Source organism: Aspergillus versicolor (genome assembly GCF_001890125.1).
Source record: "Aspergillus versicolor CBS 583.65 unplaced genomic scaffold ASPVEscaffold_5, whole genome shotgun sequence".
NCBI classification, from domain to species: domain Eukaryota; kingdom Fungi; phylum Ascomycota; class Eurotiomycetes; order Eurotiales; family Aspergillaceae; genus Aspergillus; species Aspergillus versicolor.
This window is the reverse complement of record NW_024467528.1, coordinates 1,455,095-1,473,802: the sequence shown is the minus strand read 5'-3', so window position 1 is coordinate 1,473,802 and position 18,708 is coordinate 1,455,095. Positions and strand designations below refer to the sequence as shown.

Below are 18,708 nucleotides of genomic sequence, written 5' to 3'. Positions count from 1 at the left end.
GATCGGTCTCCCGTTCGTTCCAGCTTCGTGCTGTCGTGTCCTCGTCCAAGATAATATCAAGAGTGGACTCCAAGTGGGACAGCAACCGGTGATTGGGCGCGAACACGAGGCTGTGCGAACAAAAGGAAAGACAAGAGGGGAATCACCGTCGAGCAGACGCAAACACGATGATAGCAATCATACTACGGCAGAGGAGACGCAGCTGAACGAGGAGGGGAACCGACGCTCAGGACAGCGGTGGACGAAGGATCACTCTGCTAATAATAGCGTCGAGCTACTCCAGTGTCAGAATTTGGACTAAGAATGTCAGGTCAGAACTAAATACAGCATCCATAAAGGCCGAGGGGTATCAGATAAAGAACTCCTCGGCCTGATATCCAACTGGCTTACGACCAACTACGGTCGCTACAAATTCTCATTGGAGCAATCTACACTCTAAATCTAACAAACTCCGTGCGTCTTGCCTGTCTTGCCCTGCAGCGAATGTGTCTCCTGCTTATAGTGCGGGTGCGTGTGCTTCGCCTGGTGCGACTTGGTCGTGTGTGTTCGCACATGCCTACCATCATTTAGGTTAGCTTTAGCTCGCTTCCTCCCAGTTACTTCTGGGATCACGTACAGGGTGTATTTTTCCAGCATCGCCTTGTCCATATCACTTAGGCTCTTCAGCGCAAGCTTGACATCGTTCAGAAGTGTATCGCAGCGGCTCATGGTGAAGTCCTCCCGCACCACCACACGCATCAGCTTCAGCGAGTTGCTGTTCGGCGCCATCGTGTAAGCCGGCACGATCCAGCCTCGCTCGCGCAGCTGGTGCGCCAGCGCAAACTCATCAAAATGCTCCTCACGGTCCTCACGGAGCCGGAACGCAACCAGAGGCAGACCCCGACCGCGGCGCTGGCTCATGATAATGAAGCCTAGCTTCTCGAGCTGGTCCGCAAGATAGTCCGAAATGCGGGTGATGTTTACCATCACCGAGCGGTATCCGCGCTTGCCCAGACGGATCATCTGGTAGTACTGGCCGATGACATGGGAGGCGCCCTTGGAGAAGTTCAGCGTGAAGCTGGCTTGCTCCGCACCGAGGTAGTTGATGTTGAAGATCAGTTCCTTGGGGAGATACTCGGGGGCCCGCCAGACGATCCATCCAACACCGGGGTAGACCAGGCCGTACTTGTGGCCGGATGCATTGATCGAAACGACCTTCTCCAGGCGGAAGTCCCATTCCAGGGTAGGGTGGATGAAGGGGGCGACGAAGCCACCACTTGCGGCGTCAACGTGGATGGGGCAGTCGATGTTGCGCTCAATGAGGAGATCGTTGATTGCCTTGATGTCTTCATACTCACCGGTGTAGGTTGTGCCCAGGATGGCGCAGATACCGATGGTGTTCTCATCAACAAGATCCACAGCCTGCTGGGGGTCAATCACGTAGCGGTCTTCCGTACAGTAGACAAAGCGCTCTTCGACATCGAAATAGCGGGCAGCCTTCTCCCAGCAGACCTGCACGGCACTGTTCATGACAATGTTAGGCCGGGAGAAGTCCTTCCCCTCAGCCTTACGCTTGTTCTGCCACCGTTTCTTCATCGCCAAAGTACCCAGCATGATTGCTTCGGACGAACCAACAGTAGAAGTACCCATGGGGTGGTCATTCTCACTGTCTGTAGGAGCGTTGAACAACCGAGCAATCATGTTAACGCATCTGTTCTGGATCTCAGCCGACTGGGGGTACTCTTCGTAGTCGATGAAGTTCTTGCTGAACGATTCGGCCATGAGCTTCTCAGCTTCATCCTCCTGTAGTAATTCCAGTAAGCTTAGCTATAGTTCCTCTCCACCAAGGTTCGCAGATAACCGGCAACATACCATGTAGGTCGTGACGAAACTCGCCAAGCTAAAAATCGTAGAATTAGTACTCTATCAAGTGCAATGCCTCAAATTGAAAGAAAAAGTCCATACTTTAGCATGGGGTTTCCATCCAAGCTCAAATCATCCTTGATCATACGGTAGGCCACCTCGCGGGGCATCTCACGCTCAGGCATCTCCGTGTGCGGCAGCTGCTGAGTAGCAAAGCGCGTGCCGTAGACGGTGGTAGAGAACTCATCCTCGGTTTCCTCGAGCTGAATAGAGTCGACGCGCTTGGTGAGGGGCTCGAAGGCCGCGTCTTTCTTGATTGTTGCGAGGTGGACCATTGTGAGAGATCAGTTATAAGTAAATTCGGCGAAGTTACGAATAGAAATAGAAACAAGAAGGTGTCGTTATAGATAAACCGGTCGTAAGATGCAGATGGGAAAGTGGGAGCCTGTGTCCACGATCAACCAAGCCGAGCCGAGCTGTTATAGCTGTCTCACTCCTCCCCTCAACCCCTGACAAGCTGAAAAGCTGACATCGACCAGCTACGTAACTGCATCATAAGTTCGGACAGGAGAGGGGTAGCTGGAACAAAGTGGCGGTCGTGCCTCGCTAACAGGGAGCGAGTCGCCCATTTGGACCTCGCAGCGTGGCTCCAGGATCAGGCTAGGACTGTTTCAGGGCGCGATCAACGCGGGTATGCGCGAAGACTTGGACAAATGGGGGACCATCTCGGTGGCAGAGGGTGCCTGTGGACAGCGAATCACTGGGAGAAAGCTTGGAGAAAGCTTGGCTGGCGCGGTGGGCTGGCGAGACCCACGAGAGTCGCGATGTTTATTGGGGATCGGGAGTTGCAGCTTGCTGGTGTTGCCAACTTGCCAGGATGGCAAGACTCCGCAATGGAGCCCGGTGGAGGGGCACGTCCAATACTTGAGATGCGAGAACCCCTCTTTACTTAATAAAAGTCGCCGATTGTGGCGCCGTGCACGTCCGAGGCTGCCACTCGACGTCTACTCTAGTTGCAGCAAAGTAAACTGGACCGGAATCGGTATAACATTGATATCTTAAAAGAGAGAAATAGTCAATTACAGACTGGAACAAACTCTCAAACAGCATTAATCCAACAAATCAGAGCAAGTCCTGTGGTATCCCCATTATCCGTCATATCATACAGTCGATCTAAAGACGTCCTACCGGCCTGCTCTTCTGTTTCCTGTTTTCAGCGTTTTCTCATGCCTGGCCTTTCTGCGGCGTAATCGGGTATCAGCAATGCGGGGTCTGGTAAATCCCTCCATGTCCCCCGCCAAACACCCTCCCAAGACCCAAATACACCGTCCTCTCGACTAGTGAGATGGAGCAGTCTGAAATCAACAAACCAAAACTAAATAGCAAATTAAAAATAGAAATTGGGGCAGCTCGCTCAGCCCTTGACCTTGCGCTTGAGCCAGCCGAATAAACCACCGCTCTTTCGCTTCTCGGCCTTGGAGGCCTCCTGAGCAGCAGACTGGGCTTGCTCTGTGGTGGTCTTGCCCTCTGCGGGCTTTGCACTGGTGGCAGCACCCCCGGTCTCTGCTCCCTGGGCGGTTTGAGCAGTCTCACCAGCCTGACCGGTCTTACCGGTCTGCGCCGCCTCAGCAGCTTGGGTAGACTGGCCAGTCTGAGCCGTTTGGCCGGCCTGGGCAGTCTGGGCAGTCTGGCCGGTTTGTGCAGCTTGGCCGGTTTGCGCAGTCTGAGCGCTCTTAGCGGCCTCGCCAGTCTGGGTGGTCTGAGCCACAGGCTCAGCAGTCTTGGCTTGTTGCGATTTCTGGGTGGCAGCGCGCGCCGCGGCAGTGCTATCGGAGATACCAGCAGGCTTCTCGGCCTGCGTCTGGACGTTGGAAGGCAACCCGGCGGATTTGGCTGGCTCCGTGGTCGATATGCCAGTAGCTCCAGTGGTAGCGCCAGCGGCTTGGCTAACACCAGGTGCTGCGTGAGCCTTCTCCGGTGGCGTGACTGCAGCCGGGGGCTTGGTCACAGTAGCTGCCTCATCCTTCACCTTGGGGATTTCCGTGGTTCCGGTTGCACCGACAGCTGCGGCGGTCGCTGCGGAAGTAGGCTTCGTCGTCTCAGACTCCTTCTGGACAGGAGCAGCGGTTTTGGCTTCTTCCTTGGCGGTACCGACAGTGGCTGCTGGGCCAGTTGCGGTATCTGAGGGACCCTTAGCGAGTACAGGCGGTTCCTTCTGGGCTGCTGGGGCAGCCTTGGCCTTTTCTTCCGCGGCGGGAGCGGTAGTGGTACCGGTGCCCAGAGCTGCAGCTGCGGATGTAGGTTGGGTAACCGCAGGCTCCTCAGTCTTGGGGAGGGTCTTCGATTCTTCCTTAGCGGCAGTAGTGGTTGGGGCGGCTGTGGTAGCCAGGGGCTTCTCCTCAGCAGATGTGCCCGGAACACTGGTGAGTCCTGGTACTGTCGTCTTGGGGGTCTCCTTCTTAGAGGTAGAGACGCCAGTTGGGGCAACAGTCTCGGAGGCCTGAGCCTTCTTAGCCGCTTCGGAGGTGCCCTCCAGCTCATTCAATGGCTTATCAGCAGGGTCCGCACCGAGACCGGGGACCATCTGAGGCTGCAGCACGCCCGCTTCGTTCGGAAGCGCGGCTGTGCTGGTAACATTCTCCTTTTTAGCTGGTGTCTCTGCGACAGTGCCCTTGGCGATGGCCTCGTCATCGATCTTGGGAATCTTTGTGGGTATCTCCTTCTCAGTCGCCACAGGGCCGTTTTCATGAGGACGCTTGACGTGGGTATCTTCGAGACTCTCCGACTCCTTGAGCCTTTCGGGGAGGGAAGTGGTCGCAGCAACGACCTCTGGGGTATTAAGGGGCGCGGCTGCGGTGTCTTTCGCAGCTGTCTCCGGCACCGCGGCTATTAGAAGGGAAAAAAATGAGACGTCAGTAAGTGATGCGACAAGTGTGGTGGTCCTAGGTTTCTCATACCAGCAGCCTCCGTTGGTTCAACCTTCGACTTTTGTACCTTTTCCACGGCCTCCTCTACCGGGGGCTCCTCCGCCGCAGGAATTGCAACTTCATTGGCATTCGATGCGGCTGCAATTGGCGGGGCAGCGACAGCGGGAGTCTCAGTGGCGGTCTCCGGAACAGAGGTGGCAGCAGTGGAGGTCTCAGCAGGGGCCTGCTCAGTTTCGCTCACGGTTTCCTCAACAGTGGTGTCGGGGGCGCTATAGTGTGGGAAGCGGGAGTTAGTCAATTTTCGATCCCGGCGCAACGACAGCTTGCGATGACGCAAAGACAACAACACACAATGCCGGCGCAAATTGAAACTTGTGCGACTTACGCAGCGGCGACGGGCTCGGCGGCCTTGTTGCTCGTAGCAGCAGCGGAAGAACCGCCCTTCTTGCCTCCCTTCTTCTTTCCTCCCTTCTTGGCCATTGTGATGAATCAATAGGACTGTTTTGTGCGCTGTGCGTTAGACACGGGCCACGTAGCGACGGACGGAAAAGATGCGGAAGCCTAGAGAAGCAGGTCGGAGCATTGAACTTACCGCGGATTCTAGTTATTCGTAGGAGAGAAAAGCGCTCGAACGCTGGGCAGGAGGACAAATCGATGGAAGATCGATGGAAGTTAGGGGCGGGTGCTGGTATGGGCTTGCTTTGGTTCTTTCCGACTCCCAAAGAGGCAATTCACTCGGCGAACGTTAATCCGGACTGTGCAAGCTGGCCACTTGGTCTGACGCAGCAGCTGCAATTGAACCAGCAAGCACTAGGGGATTTCGCTAAAAGACCTCGTAGCGCTGGGATTACTTCGAAGGTCCGGATATGCAGGGAAAGTTGAGTCGTAGAGTCCGTGCGAAGAAAGTGATGTTGTCGAGCTGTATTCAAGGATATTGTTCATTTCAGGAAGAGGAAGGGGAAATGGGGGAGAAAGGAGGGAAATGAGATATGAGTCCTAATATTACGGTCTCCTGCTTTCAGGTTGCCATCCCCTCCAGGGCGAGCCGAATGCGTTCGTTGTCTTTGTTTAGTTTGCAAAGCGCAATGTTTGATGTTTCCGGCGATCGGTCGCGTGCCTCAGTAAACGAGCTACATACCTCCATTATGAGATTCATTGGGATAGCGAGGTTGTCTACAATAGCCATATAAAATAATGTACCCGATTATTTGGGCCTCCAGCAAATGTATGGTGATGATCTATTCTGTGAATTATTGCCCTTGCATACTGTAAGTTGCAGGCGGCATCTCGTTTATGGCATTAGGAAGATTTTCGTGCAGCCCTAGCTTGACCCCAGCCAAGCCACGTCCGGATCAGGCAGCCCAGCATCTGACACGCCCATCACTGCGGACGAAGGAATGTCTGACTCGTCTGGCATGGGAAATTGAATTAGGATTTACCCCAACTAAAATTAGCAGCAATGAAATCGTTCAGGTGATGTTTTGAACACGGTGTTTTTTTTCTGTTCGAAACGGTTGCTGGCCCTGCCAAGCTCCCGATGACATCACTACTGGAGGGGGAACAATGGGCTTCAAACAAAAGAGCATGAAGTGACGAAAGACCAGGACAACAAAAGACTGTGGAGCTGTGTTGTGAATAATTATCGAAAATACACCGGTGTACGCAGTTGCTTATGTATAAAAAACGACATCCATGGGTTATTCTCTATTTTCACCAAAAGTCAGGCAAGTGCTCATTGTTGTATATAGATTTGGCTGTCTCGGCTGTTTCTCGGAATACTATTGTTTCAAGGCAGTTAACTTGGGGCTGCGCGCAAAGGAAACCTGGGGTTAGAAGAGGCCATCATCCCGTGGTCTAGATCGGATGCCGAGTTATGGCCAGTATACATCGTAATTTCCGCGTTGTCATCTAGGTGTACACCGTACAATGCAGCAACGAGTTTCGCCTAGCCGAGGGGCTCTCCGAATGTGCACGGCTAGCCGAGATGCAAAAGACACAGAGGTCTGGAACCAGACTCTGGGAACTGGGAAGGGAGAGAGACAGACGTCACTGAGGGGCGGTGGTGATGACGGAGTTGCTGACTCGGGCATACCGGAACGAGCGTGCCGGGCGGGGGCTCGAAGCCCAGCAAGAGTTCAACTCACGCTGTGGCAAACGCTATGCATTATCACACATGAAATTCATGGTCTGGGGTTGCATGCTGGGATCAAGAGTCACTTAAATTCTTAAAAGATTGGGTTAACCTTCTAACAACAAAGTTCACTTGGCAGTTGATGCTTTGGCCATCTACCATCCTGGTGTTCCTGCCAATAATCAGCATCGCCAAGAGAGCCAGGCCCGTTTTGGATCCTTCGACGACTGGAGGAGGGGTCAAAGTGGCTCGCCGATCGAGAGGCTTAGGGCCTTCTGGAATCGTTCGTTGCAGAATATGCCTTGAGGCTTTTGCCACTGGTTTTCCAATTCAGGCTGTATTCTGGATGTAACAGCACCGCCATTTCCGGCAGACCTGTGCTGCTCAGGAACCGTAGAACCGGCAGGCGTCAACCACGGGGATGCAACTCTCAAGCGAGGTGGTAGGGCCGGGCTGCCTCTTTTCCTATCGTGGGGGCTCGGATGTAACGCATAAGCGGCGCTGCTATTCGCTGGACGAGGGCTCCAGCGTCGTCCTTGAGAAATTGGGACCGGCCACTGCGACTGCACCAGAGGGAAAAACCCCCAAGGAAGTGAGTGGGAGGCAAAAGACGGGGCATGGGGACGCAGCTTGGATTAAATCTCTTCATCCCCAGTTATCTGCATGAACTTTGCTTTTGTTGTGCTGGACAGAAGCGCCAACTCGCTCCGCCTCGCAGAGTGGATAAATCGCGCATTATTCGTTTATTACTCTGTATTATCCCAATCTTCCACGTCGCCGCACTATTCCAATTCGTCCTCAGGCTCTCACCGGATTCGGTCGGGCAATTGCGGACTTCCCGACTGGGTCTTGACTCGCGACCACAGACCAGCCTGCCTTGGAAACTAATAGATGACGATGATAAGTGAGTCGCCTGGCGTCTGTTAATTCCACCTCAGACAAGTGGTCCAACGGGTCCAACGGCACTGGCTCAATGCCAATCACGCTGCTCGCCGGCTCTCGCTTCTCCATCCAGCAGAAGCGCCCTGCTCCTGTATAATTACCACGGCCCATCCCCAACGGGCCTGGGCTGGCTCTGCCTTAGTATTACTACCACCGCTGCTGTTTATTGACTGCAGTGTGGGGGTGCCAATACGATAGTAATACCGATTATTGCACAAATCACGACCGTGCTCTTGCATCAACTCTTGCATCGACTTCACTTCCCCTTGTTCATTCTTTTCTTCTCTTTCTTCCCTCCTCTACTTCTTCACTTCTCCAACCTCCCCCATCCATCCCTCGAACCATCCCGCTTTCCAGCTTCAGCGAACGATGATCCTAAGGTCTGTCCGGATTCTCGATTGTCGTCTGTGCTTGCACATCGCCTGCCTCAATCCCTTTGCTGGGACGGCTCTCCCGCTGTGACGTATCGCTCAACGACGCTCTATCTCCACTCTATTCCTTTATCTTTGCTGGACTATCAATTCCTGTCAAAACGCCCTGTTAAATCCGTTCCGACATCGCCAAGATGAGCATTCGAGAGAAAGTACGGAAGGTGTTTCGAGGACACAAATCGAAGCAATCCGCATCAGGAATCAAGATCGAATACTATAGGCGTGGCGAGGTTCCGCCATCGAAGTTCAAGGGCCCTTTCGACAAGGAACACCAAAAGCAACTGGCCGCATGGTCTTTTGAGGAAGCCCAAAAGGATCGTCGACGATCCCTCGATCTATCCCTGTCACCTTGTACGACATTACCGGACTACGTTGATTCTCGGGGAGTTGCCGATACGGCTCTAGACCAAACTCGGCCCCGGATACCGAAGAGGAATCTATCTCATGGAGGTTTGTATCCCCATCACCCTTGCCCCTGTGGATGGATGTTGTATCTCAACGCTTTGACTGGGTTCGTTCAAACTAACCAATCACCAGCGTCTCCAGCAGCCTACCATGACGAATTTATCCAAGATCGACAGGCAACCGAAGGGTCGCTCTCCTCAACCACCGCGGTTGATCCAGAGAGTTTTAGCGACTCTACCATGACCCTTTTCCTTGACCCTCTCGATGAAGACCCGGGATTGAAGGGCAAAAACCCAGTCCGCAACACCTCGCCGATTATTCGATCGGTCGCCACACCACCCCTTCCCGCCAAGGGAGCACCCATACCATTCGCTGCCGATGATCTAACACGAGCGTTGAACGCGGTTCAGATCTGTTCGTAGATTTATTATACCATTTCCCTAGACTGCCTTCTGAGAAGACTCGTCTTTTGACAACTTTTATGCCCGTCACGGCTGAAATATCGACTATACTCGACAAATCTTCCTTTTCTTAACCCCGCTTTCGGGGCCTCTCCTGCACCATCTCCTGTGCCAGGCGCTTCACTCCCTTCCAGGTTGTCATATTCAACGTTTGATTTGACAGGACAGCCAACTTTCCAAAAGCAGTGCTTATGGGATATATTCTACCTTTTGGTGCCTTTTTTTTCGCCATATCGCTCCTTGTTCTGTTGCAGCGAATAATACCCATCCATTCAGCATTCGAGATTACGAGATCGCAATGATCGCTTTACGAATAGAACTGCCTTGAGCCGACTCGACCAGAGCATCCCTGGAGACCAGGGCGTCATGTACTGTAGCTAACTGGCTAGACAAAAAAAAAAAAAATAGAAATATTCGAGGGATTTCAGTATATCCAAACTTAGTCAAAAGTAGACTAGCCGTATGTACGCAAAGTCCACGGCACTGTGGCCTTCGCTTTCATCTGTATCTGCTCAATCATGAGGATATTTCAAGACCGTCGACTCAGTTCCGTGGCTGAGCGGCGCCATCTACACTGGCATAGAATTTATAATCACCTCACTAGCTTTCCAAGCAGATTGTTCATCCCAAAGCTGCCTTTCTGTGCCGATAAACAGCATACCCCGACTTCTTTACCTGCTCCATATAACCCCAAGGTGCAGTATACTACTGCGGTAGGGATGAACAACCTGGAGAATGCCGGACCCGCACGGATTGGTTGATCCGTCGCATCTACGAGTACTCCGAATCCCCAACTACCAACATCATCCATTTTCCTTGATCGATGTCTAACTTTATTTGTTTCCCAGATAGATCCTACGAAATTTGACCCAGTCGCCGCCATCGACTGATTCATCTCCAGCTCCCATATCCTCCACCCCTTCAATTCGCACCCTGCCAAAATCGTCTCTGGCAACGGTATAAACTTCATCCTCGAAGATACCAAGAGGGTCGTCGACGTAAGCTGCTGCCCCTTGATCTCCTGTCTAGGAAACACCCAACCTGAATTCAACAGAGGCAGAGTTATCACGGGAATACGATCGGGGCGCTCTGTGTTTCGGGGCATGAAGAGAGGAGGGAGGTTTATAGAGATTTATGACGCCGAATGTTTCCTTTGTGGATCCTTGCTATGCATACCGGATGAAAGAGGGTGAGAAGATGGATACAGAGCTTGCTGGGCGACTGGCGAGTCGGTTTGAGGATGAGATATTACGGGTTGCACCTGGGCAAGTGGCGAGGTTGGTTACTGAGACGGTTGGTGGGACGACGCTGGGTTGTGTTCCTGCTGTGGAAGGGTATTTTGGAAATATCTGGGATATCTGTGATAAGTACGGGGTGTTGCTAATCTTGGATGAGGTAAGGACCGGTCTCAGGACAGAGAAATGCCCTTGCCTACTTGCTTGGGATTGACTTAGTCTAGGTTATCTGCGGTATGGGCACAACGGGCAGCATGCATGCCTGGCAACAAGAGAGATTCGCGGGCCAGATATCCAGACTATCGGCAAGGCTCTTGGGGCGGGCTTCGTTCCTCTCTCTAGGGTTTTGCTGCACCAGAATATCGTTGATGTATTGTCTGCTGGGTCTGGTAGGCTGGCACATGGCCATACATTCCAGGTATCGAGATCCTTCACCCTAGGAGCACCGGTTTAGTTAAAGTAAGTGGCTAACCGCGGTCCAGGCCCACCCCTTGCCTGCGCAGCCGCCATCGCCGCCCAAGGAATCATCAAGCACGATAACCTAATCGATCGGGCTGCTCAGACAGGCTCGAAGCCTAAAATGTTGCTGCGGGGAGAAATTTGGGTCTCCTCCCCTGTTTGACAATACCCGGCCTCGGCGCCGGGTATTGTCTCCTGGGCAATGGAGTTTATGCTTAACAACAAGCCGAAGATGAGGTTTGAGCCGGAGATTGACTTCTGTGGACAGGTTGTAAAGCATGGTTTGGATACGGATTTGAACGTCCTAGGCAATTTGCGGCGGACCGGGAAGTTCCCAGTTGGCCATGTTCTGGTTTGTCCGCCGTATAACGTGACGGAGAGGAACTAGAGGGGATTTGTTTTCCTTCCACCGGAGGACTATTGTGGAAACGAATCGGCCTTTTGTCGATTCTGGGTTGGAGAAGTACTCGAACTCATGACTTCTAACCAGTATCTTGACCGCAGTTCCTTGCTCTGCGCACGGGCACCTTAGGCTTTGACAAAAGTCCCAGTCCCCGGGGACCCGAAGCAGTGGTATCAATCTCGTTCTCGGAAAGACATGGACTGTCCAACTTCGATGATCAGCAATATCTCTCTCCGGAGAACAGCAGTTCATGCACGGCAGCAAGGTATGGGCCGTGCCCGGTGATGTCTGCACGGACCTCAGTTCATCCAACAGAGCGGTACGGAGCACTTAGTGCTCGATAGTCACACTCAGATGATCTTGGTCTCGAACCTAAACCAGGGAGGACGCCAGATCTCCATTATTTGAAAATTTAACCCATCTTGTGACGAAGTTGCGGTGTTGGGGAACGAATATCAATCTGCAATAGACCCGCCTTGAGCACAGAATGCAATGCATCGCGGAGGGTCTCATCTGCGACAAAGTACCTGGAACATGTTTCCTGCCAATAAATTTGGATCATGGCCATTATCTGTCCATTTGTGAGCCTCCAAGATTTCAAATCATTCTTTTGGGCTTCATCCAATCAACTAATGACCACCCCCACCCACCTGCTCAATGGTGCTTTACTTGCTTTTTTTTCCTTCTCGTCTCTCCTCCATCCATGCCTCAAAAGCGCCTCCACCTCCCATCGGTGCTATTGCTCTTTCTGGCTGTTTCCTTGTTGAGATTACGGATACTGACATTTATGTTCTGTTGTCGGGTTGATCTCCCTTTGCTACCATAAGGCATCGCCCGTGGTCTTGGTGCGCAAACTAACTCGAACACACGAGTCAGGAACCTTTCAGGAACGACCACGCGAAGAATGACACTGACAGGCATCCGCCACCGATAGTTGAGAAGATGACCAGTCAATCGTCAACACCTGCATCGGGAACGTCCGTTCAGGGATGCCCCTGCCAGAGAAGCTTGGCAATTCCCAAAGTACCATCCACGCCGTCCTTCAGCTTTGTATCAATCGTGCAGCCACCACGATCCGCCCACGATCGGATCGACGTCCAGGGTTGATCCCTACCCGAGCACCCGGTTATTCTGATATGGTGTCAAGTGCCACTGCCGGTCCCTCTCCAAAGGGACCGTGCGATGGGGGCTGCATCCACAACTCCATTGATCCTAGGTCCTTCGTACCAGTGAAAGCCTTGATCGTCGCCGCCTAAACTGGAATTCGGGACCCTCGACCCTCGTTCCGTTTCCCCGTCCGGCATTCTTCTTGGGAAGGGCAATGAGGCGCTCTTGAACTTTGTTGGATCTGCTAGTTTTTCAGCTCGTGGCCATGCAGCTGGAACAATTGGCCCATCTGCCACGATCGCCTGGGAGGGGCGTGCGCGAGTTAGGTAAATGAGGTGTTGGGTTCATGCTGAGCTCGGACGTTCCTTGTTCGGTGGGTTTAGAGAGCTTGGAATGGGTGCGTGCCCGTTCCTATCGGGCTTATATTTGCGGATATGTGGGCGAGATGAGGGTGAGAATCGATGTATATAAACCATCCCACGGCTAGACCAGCTATTGGATTTGGTTTATTCTCGCCACACGTGCCTTATAAGAGGTGCTCTTGTTCCTCTTCATACTAGCCAAAATCTTGTCTCTCCGTTACCCAACGATTCTCGGATCGCTTCACACCGTCAAAATGCTTGCGTCCGTTAGATCTCACTCTCCTCCTCGTCATTCTCCCTATCCAAATCGATGGAGAAGAGCGAAGAAGGACAGACAAATACTCATTCGCGTACCTGAAGAGAAATACCTCAACCCGCTCATCAAGAGCCTCAGCTTAGAGCTGGTGGATCTCCTACATGCCCCAGTATGGTCCAGACATCATGTTTCCATCCCGGCAGTTGATGCTCCTACACGATTCGGTCAATTCGGCGGGCAATTTGCTCCAGAGCTCCAGATGAGCCTCCTCCTCGACCTCCCCAGTGTATTCCACAGCATCCTGTCAGATGATATCTTCTGGGAAGACTTCCTCGCCTGTCCCCTCATTCGCCCCAGCCCTCTCCATTTCGCCCATAACTTGACACAGGCCGTTGGCGGCGCCAATATCTGGCTTAAACGCGAAGACCTCAATCCATTCGGCAGCTACCAAGCTCGCAACATCGTTGGTCAGATCCTCTTTGCCCATCACATCGGCAAAACAGAGATCGCCATGGACTGCGGATATGCAGGACACGGTCTCGTTTGCGCCACTATGTGCGCGCGCCTAAAGATGAAATGCACAATCCTAATGGGCTCCTCCGACATCGCTGCACAGCCCGACGCCATTGACAAAATGGAAAGACTTGGAGCGACTGTTATCAGCGCGCAAATCCCTGGTCTATGTAACAGCATGGATAAGGGAAGTCTCCGAGCCGCCACCAACGAAGCTCTCCGTTATTCCCTCACCCATCTCGATTCTACCTACCACATCACCAGCGGCACCATCGGCCCGCATCCACTCCCAAGTATCACACGCACCTTCCAATCCCTGCTCGGTCAGGAGATCAGGAACTGCCTCCCCAGGCTGACAGGCCGAGAAGGCAACGGACCCCCAGCAGACGCGCTCATCTCCCCCATGGGCTCATCCGGCTCTGCAGCGCTCGGCATGTTCGCGCCTTTCATCGACGATCCAAATGTACGTCTCATCGGCGTCGAAGCTGCAGGTGCTGCCCCGCTAACCCACGGCTCTGTGGGCGTTATGTACGGCTGCAAGACCCTCCTCTTGCAGGACGACAACGGTCAGATCCTACCATCGTACTCCATAGCCCCAGATTTGAATTTCCCTTGTGCCGGGCCGGAACTGGCACATTGGAAGGATATGGGGCGTTTGGAGACGGTTACGGCTTCTAATGAGGAGGCAGTACAGGGCCTACGTGTGTTGTGTGAGCAGGAGGGTATCGTGTCTAGTTTGGCGACGGGGCATGCGGTTCTAGAGACGGTGAGGGTTGCTAGGGAGCTGGGGGTAGGCAAGGATGTTGTTTTGCTTGTTTCGGGCTGATGGTCTCTTTGATGATTTTTTTATTTTGGTGTGGAGTTTTGGGTTCCTGCTGGCTGGTTTGTTGATTCTCGCCTGGTGCTGTCTTTGTGTTCCTGGTGTTGGTTGGCGTAGTTCTTTGGTAGGCGCTAGGCTGGGCATGATAGGTTTCATTATATATATATCCAGTTATTTCATAATTGATGCAGTTTATGCAGTATATTTCTATCATCAATCGTCCAAATCGAGTTATCCATAACATTCATTGCGCAGCACATTTAATCTTCATGAGTCACAGCCATATCCAATACCTCAACTCGCCCCCTACCCCGAGTCTCGTTACCAACGAACTCGTTCAGTCCTTTGAAAGCACCTGGTTCCGCAAACCCTACTACTTCCCATTCATCACTGGCAATTTCCTGGGACTGAACAGACTCAATATAGCTTAGAATCTTATCCTTAACGTTGCTAGGTCCTTTCGCCGGTGGGGGCGTGGCCTCTCCTTCGGATTCAGAGTCATCGCCGCGTTTCGACTTTCCTTTTTTGCCCTTTTTGTTGTTCTTAGAACCACCCCCAGATGGAGCCTCCTTCTCCTTATTTGCAGCTGCTGGCGCTGCAGACTTGACGCTCTGCTTTAGCATCGATACAGGGCATGATACTCTGAGTCGCATGCGCGCTCGCATGACCGGAATAGGCTGCCACGCAATCAACGCCTTCATCGCCTCAAGAGCCAAACTCTTCGCCGACTTATTCGGATTCACGCCCGTCCACAACGGTTTCCGCGGTTGCGCAGCTTGCCCCCCTGCCGCTTCGTCACCACCCGCCCCATCCTCACCAGCTTGTGCCTGCTGCTGCTGCTGCTGCTGTTGTTGCTGCTGCTGTAACTGCCCACTCGCCGAGCTCAGCTGATCTAAAGCCTTAGAAATCATACCAGGCGTGTAAACTCTCTTTGTTGTCGGGTCAATCAACCGTCCAGAAACAATATCTAACACCTCCTTCTCCACGCGCTCGGCGATCTCCTTGCGCTCGCGCTCTCCAACTTGCACTTCTCCCTTGCGGAGGATCTCTTGTCTAATCTCGTCACCGCTGACGCCGGATCCAAATGCCTTGGTTAGTTCGGCGGACGGCGCGGTTTGCGCTTTTGAGACGGAGAGGAAGACAGTGGGCACTTGGAGGACATTGTCGAGGTCTTTTTCGGCACCAGAGCGGTATTCTAGGAGTTTATTTTTGTAGCATGCTAGTTCGAAGCGCTTTTTGCCTGTGATTGAAAAAGTTGCATGTTAGAGGGGTTGTTGGCCTTATTATGATATATAAGCGGGTTTGGTTTGGACGGACCTTTTTTCAGCCTGACAACGGAGACATTTGTGAATTTTATTTGGTTAGAGGGTTGATTAATGGGCATTTTGGGTGGTGCCTGGTGTATCTGAAAGCTGATTAAGTTCTATCGTATGAGAGAACTGGGGAAAGGAAGCAGAAGAAGAATGTTTAATACCTTCTCTACTGGGCTGAGGATAAAATCGTGCCCGGTCTTGGTATCGATCACCGACGTCACATGCTGCGGGTCCGTCCCGCACAATGACTCAGCGAGTGACTCAGGTCTCGTGACTGTCCTGCCTCCCCTCGGGAGGCACCGACCTCTGATTGGCCGCCCTCCCATCGCTGCTATCGGCGTCATCGCCTGCCACCGCCTCGTCACGCTGTGCCTATCCGGCCCTCGCCATCTTCTCCTCACCTGCCTTCTCTTTCTCCTCATCTTGTACCCCGTCAGTAAGTAGCCGGTCTTCCAGCTACTTCTTTCAGTGTACAGACCATAACCTTATAGTAAGCTAACCTCTTACCGTTGCTACCCTTCCGCCCTCCGCCTTGCTTGCCCTGCGTTGCTGATAAGCTGACTGCCTACGAAGGTCCCCAGTTACTTGGCTACTAGGTACCGTCATCTTGCACTTCTCCATCATCTCATCAATCCTCCGCTAGTATCATCGTTTATATACGTATCATCACCGCAATGAGAGTTTTACCAGCTACATTGCTGGTTGGTGCGGCCACTGCAGCCGCCCCTGCCCAGCAGGTCCTTGGCGGTTTCCAAGACTTCAAGGACTTCGGAAGCAACCTCCAGGAAACCCTGAAGGAAAGCCTGCCTAAGGTGAACAAGCCGCTCCAGAACTTCCAAGAGCAGCTTAAGTCTCTGTCCGATGAGGCTCGTGGCCTGTGGGAGGAGGTTGCGAACGCTTTCCCCGATAACCTCGACCACAACCCTGTCTTCTCTCTACCGAAGAAGCACACCCGCCGCCCTGACTCCCACTGGGACCACATCGTCCGTGGATCTGATGTCCAGAGCGTCTGGGTCACTAACGATGATGGCGAGAAGGAAAGAGATGTTGAGGGTAAGCTTGAGGCCTACGACCTTAGGATCAAGAAGACAGACCCGGCTGCCCTCGGGATCGACCCGAATGTGAAACAGTTCACGGGTTACTTGGATGATAACGAGAATGATAAGCATTTGTTTTACTGTGAGTGACTGCTGTATTGATAAATGCTGTGATGTGTTGGTGCTAACTGTTTCAAGGGTTCTTCGAGTCGCGAAATGACCCTGAGAACGACCCCGTTGTTTTGTGGCTGAACGGTGGCCCTGGTTGCTCCTCCCTGACTGGTCTCTTTATGGAGCTTGGCCCTAGCAGCATCAATGAGAAGATTAAGCCAGTCTACAATGACTTCTCATGGAACTCCAACGCTTCCGTGATCTTCTTGGACCAGCCTGTCAACGTTGGCTACTCTTACAGCAACAATGCTGTCAGCGACACGGTTGCTGCTGGCAAGGACATTTATGCCTTGCTTACTCTCTTCTTCAAGCAGTTCCCTGAGTATGCGAAGCAGGACTTCCATATTGCTGGAGAATCTTATGCTGGCCACTACATTCCCGTTTTCGCTTCTGAGATTCTTGCTCACGAGAAGCGTAACATTAACCTGAAGTCTGTTTTGATTGGAAACGGGTTGACTGATGGTCTCACTCAATATGAATACTACCGCCCCATGGCCTGTGGTGATGGTGGTTACCCTGCTGTGTTGGATGAGAGCGCCTGCCGGTCCATGGACAACTCCCTTGGTCGCTGCCAGTCCATGATTGAGTCTTGCTACAGCAGCGAGAGTGCATGGATCTGTGTTCCTGCCTCTATCTACTGTAACAATGCTCTCCTCGCTCCTTACCAACAAACCGGACAGAACGTGTACGATGTTCGCGGTAAGTGTGAGGACGAGAGCAACCTTTGCTACAAGGGCATGGGCTACGTCTCTGAATACCTGAACAAGCCGGAAGTCCGCAACGCTGTCGGTGCCGAAGTTGAAGGCTATGACTCCTGCAACTTTGACATCAACCGCAACTTCCTCTTCCATGGTGACTGGATGAAGCCCTACCACCGTCTTGTCCCCGGCATCCTTGAGCAGATCCCTGTCCTCATCTACGCTGGTGACGCCGATTTCATCTGCAACTGGCTCGGAAACAAGGCCTGGACCGAGGCCCTCGAATGGCCTGGCAAGAAAGAGTACGCTCCCCTTCCTTTGGAAGATATCAAGATCGTCGACAACGAGCACAAGGGCAAGAAGATCGGCCAGGTCAAGAGCCACGGCAACTTCACCTTCATGCGTCTTTACGGCGGTGGTCACATGGTTCCCATGGACCAGCCTGAATCGTCCCTTGAGTTCTTCAACCGATGGCTAGGTGGTGAATGGTTCTAGATGAGATACGACAAGACAAGTCTGGTCTTTAGACATTGATTACATGTGTGATGTGTTATAATCCTTGCCCTTTTTAGTGCCTCGGAACACGATTTGTTTGCTATAGTTTTATTGAATCCTTTGACAATGCAACATGTTCCCCTCTAAGACTAAAATGTCTCGTTTATAGTCTAGATTGTATGACTGCCTACATGGTCCTTATCGTTTTATATATACTGTTAAAACAAATGCTCCCGAATCGTAGTATGCCTACAAGGTAATATCATAGAGACATCTCATAAGCTTGTCGAGTACTTAGAATTAGCTTCGTGCTGCTCGATCAATTTTGACAAGATGCGGGAGTGTGGAGTAGGGTTGGCTATAGAAGGATATGTGGGCATCAACATTAAACCATGGCAGAGTAGGCGACGGTAAAGGCTTTGGGGGCATCGTGGTTACATAGCAGGTTGTGGGATATAGTGTCCTACGATGAGCATTCTGCTGAATAAGGGTTGGACAAGTCGATGTGACCCATGAGCAAGGGACGGAGGGCAAGTCTGCCAGGTATCCAATACAAATCCGAGAGGCAGAAGTTGATCTAATTTTTTCATTTCAATTGGTATGATTCTTTTCATTTTCCGGGCCCGTAAGTGTCCATGGTTTTTCCTATTCATTGGGCACCACAAACCCGTTCCCGTAAAGGTAAGGTATTCGTTAAAAA

The 18,708-nt window shown here is 52.4% G+C and overlaps 8 protein-coding genes across 8 annotated transcripts; 5 read left to right on the top strand and 3 right to left on the bottom strand.

Annotated features, from left to right (window-relative positions):
* Positions 1-441: 441 nt before the first annotated feature.
* On the bottom strand, positions 442-2,177 carry ASPVEDRAFT_132652 (glutamate decarboxylase; the record flags this gene model as incomplete). Its single annotated transcript, XM_040806943.1, has 4 exons — positions 442-556; positions 617-1,782; positions 1,852-1,879; positions 1,945-2,177. The coding sequence occupies 4 exons, from the start codon at positions 2,175-2,177 to the stop codon at positions 442-444; spliced, it is 1,542 nt and encodes a 513-aa protein (XP_040668370.1).
* A 1,079-nt stretch (positions 2,178-3,256) lies between these two features.
* On the bottom strand, positions 3,257-5,249 carry ASPVEDRAFT_84095 (uncharacterized protein; the record flags this gene model as incomplete). The annotated part of the gene is made up of 3 exons (XM_040817495.1): positions 3,257-4,728; positions 4,800-5,038; positions 5,155-5,249. 3 exons carry the CDS (start codon positions 5,247-5,249, stop codon positions 3,257-3,259), a joined length of 1,806 nt encoding a protein of 601 aa, XP_040668369.1.
* A 3,001-nt stretch (positions 5,250-8,250) lies between these two features.
* Positions 8,251-9,155, top strand: ASPVEDRAFT_684657 (uncharacterized protein). The gene is made up of 2 exons (XM_040815990.1): positions 8,251-8,723; positions 8,811-9,155. The coding sequence occupies exons 1-2, from the start codon at positions 8,408-8,410 to the stop codon at positions 9,098-9,100; spliced, it is 606 nt and encodes a 201-aa protein (XP_040668368.1). The 5' UTR covers positions 8,251-8,407; the 3' UTR covers positions 9,101-9,155.
* A 941-nt stretch (positions 9,156-10,096) lies between these two features.
* ASPVEDRAFT_684586 (uncharacterized protein) lies at positions 10,097-10,976 on the top strand. Its single transcript, XM_040815989.1, has 3 exons — positions 10,097-10,137; positions 10,194-10,534; positions 10,599-10,976. The coding sequence occupies exons 2-3, from the start codon at positions 10,274-10,276 to the stop codon at positions 10,812-10,814; spliced, it is 477 nt and encodes a 158-aa protein (XP_040668367.1). The 5' UTR covers positions 10,097-10,137; positions 10,194-10,273; the 3' UTR covers positions 10,815-10,976.
* A 630-nt stretch (positions 10,977-11,606) lies between these two features.
* ASPVEDRAFT_684535 (uncharacterized protein) lies at positions 11,607-12,651 on the top strand. Its single transcript, XM_040815988.1, has 2 exons — positions 11,607-12,038; positions 12,113-12,651. Exons 1-2 carry the CDS (start codon positions 11,724-11,726, stop codon positions 12,341-12,343), a joined length of 546 nt encoding a protein of 181 aa, XP_040668366.1. The 5' UTR covers positions 11,607-11,723; the 3' UTR covers positions 12,344-12,651.
* A 308-nt stretch (positions 12,652-12,959) lies between these two features.
* On the top strand, positions 12,960-14,300 carry ASPVEDRAFT_131478 (tryptophan synthase; the record flags this gene model as incomplete). The annotated part of the gene is made up of 1 exon (XM_040806821.1): positions 12,960-14,300. One exon carries the CDS (start codon positions 12,960-12,962, stop codon positions 14,298-14,300), a length of 1,341 nt encoding a protein of 446 aa, XP_040668365.1.
* Positions 14,058-15,763, bottom strand: ASPVEDRAFT_42103 (guanine nucleotide exchange factor SDO1). Its single transcript, XM_040812504.1, has 2 exons — positions 15,612-15,763; positions 14,058-15,534 (listed from the first exon to the last, which is right to left on the bottom strand). Exons 1-2 carry the CDS (start codon positions 15,676-15,678, stop codon positions 14,555-14,557), a joined length of 1,047 nt encoding a protein of 348 aa, XP_040668364.1. The 5' UTR covers positions 15,679-15,763; the 3' UTR covers positions 14,058-14,554.
* A 75-nt stretch (positions 15,764-15,838) lies between these two features.
* cp3 (carboxypeptidase C PRC1) lies at positions 15,839-18,393 on the top strand. The gene is made up of 3 exons (XM_040815987.1): positions 15,839-16,097; positions 16,181-16,786; positions 16,843-18,393. The coding sequence occupies exons 2-3, from the start codon at positions 16,282-16,284 to the stop codon at positions 18,006-18,008; spliced, it is 1,671 nt and encodes a 556-aa protein (XP_040668363.1). The 5' UTR covers positions 15,839-16,097; positions 16,181-16,281; the 3' UTR covers positions 18,009-18,393.
* Positions 18,394-18,708: the final 315 nt, after the last annotated feature.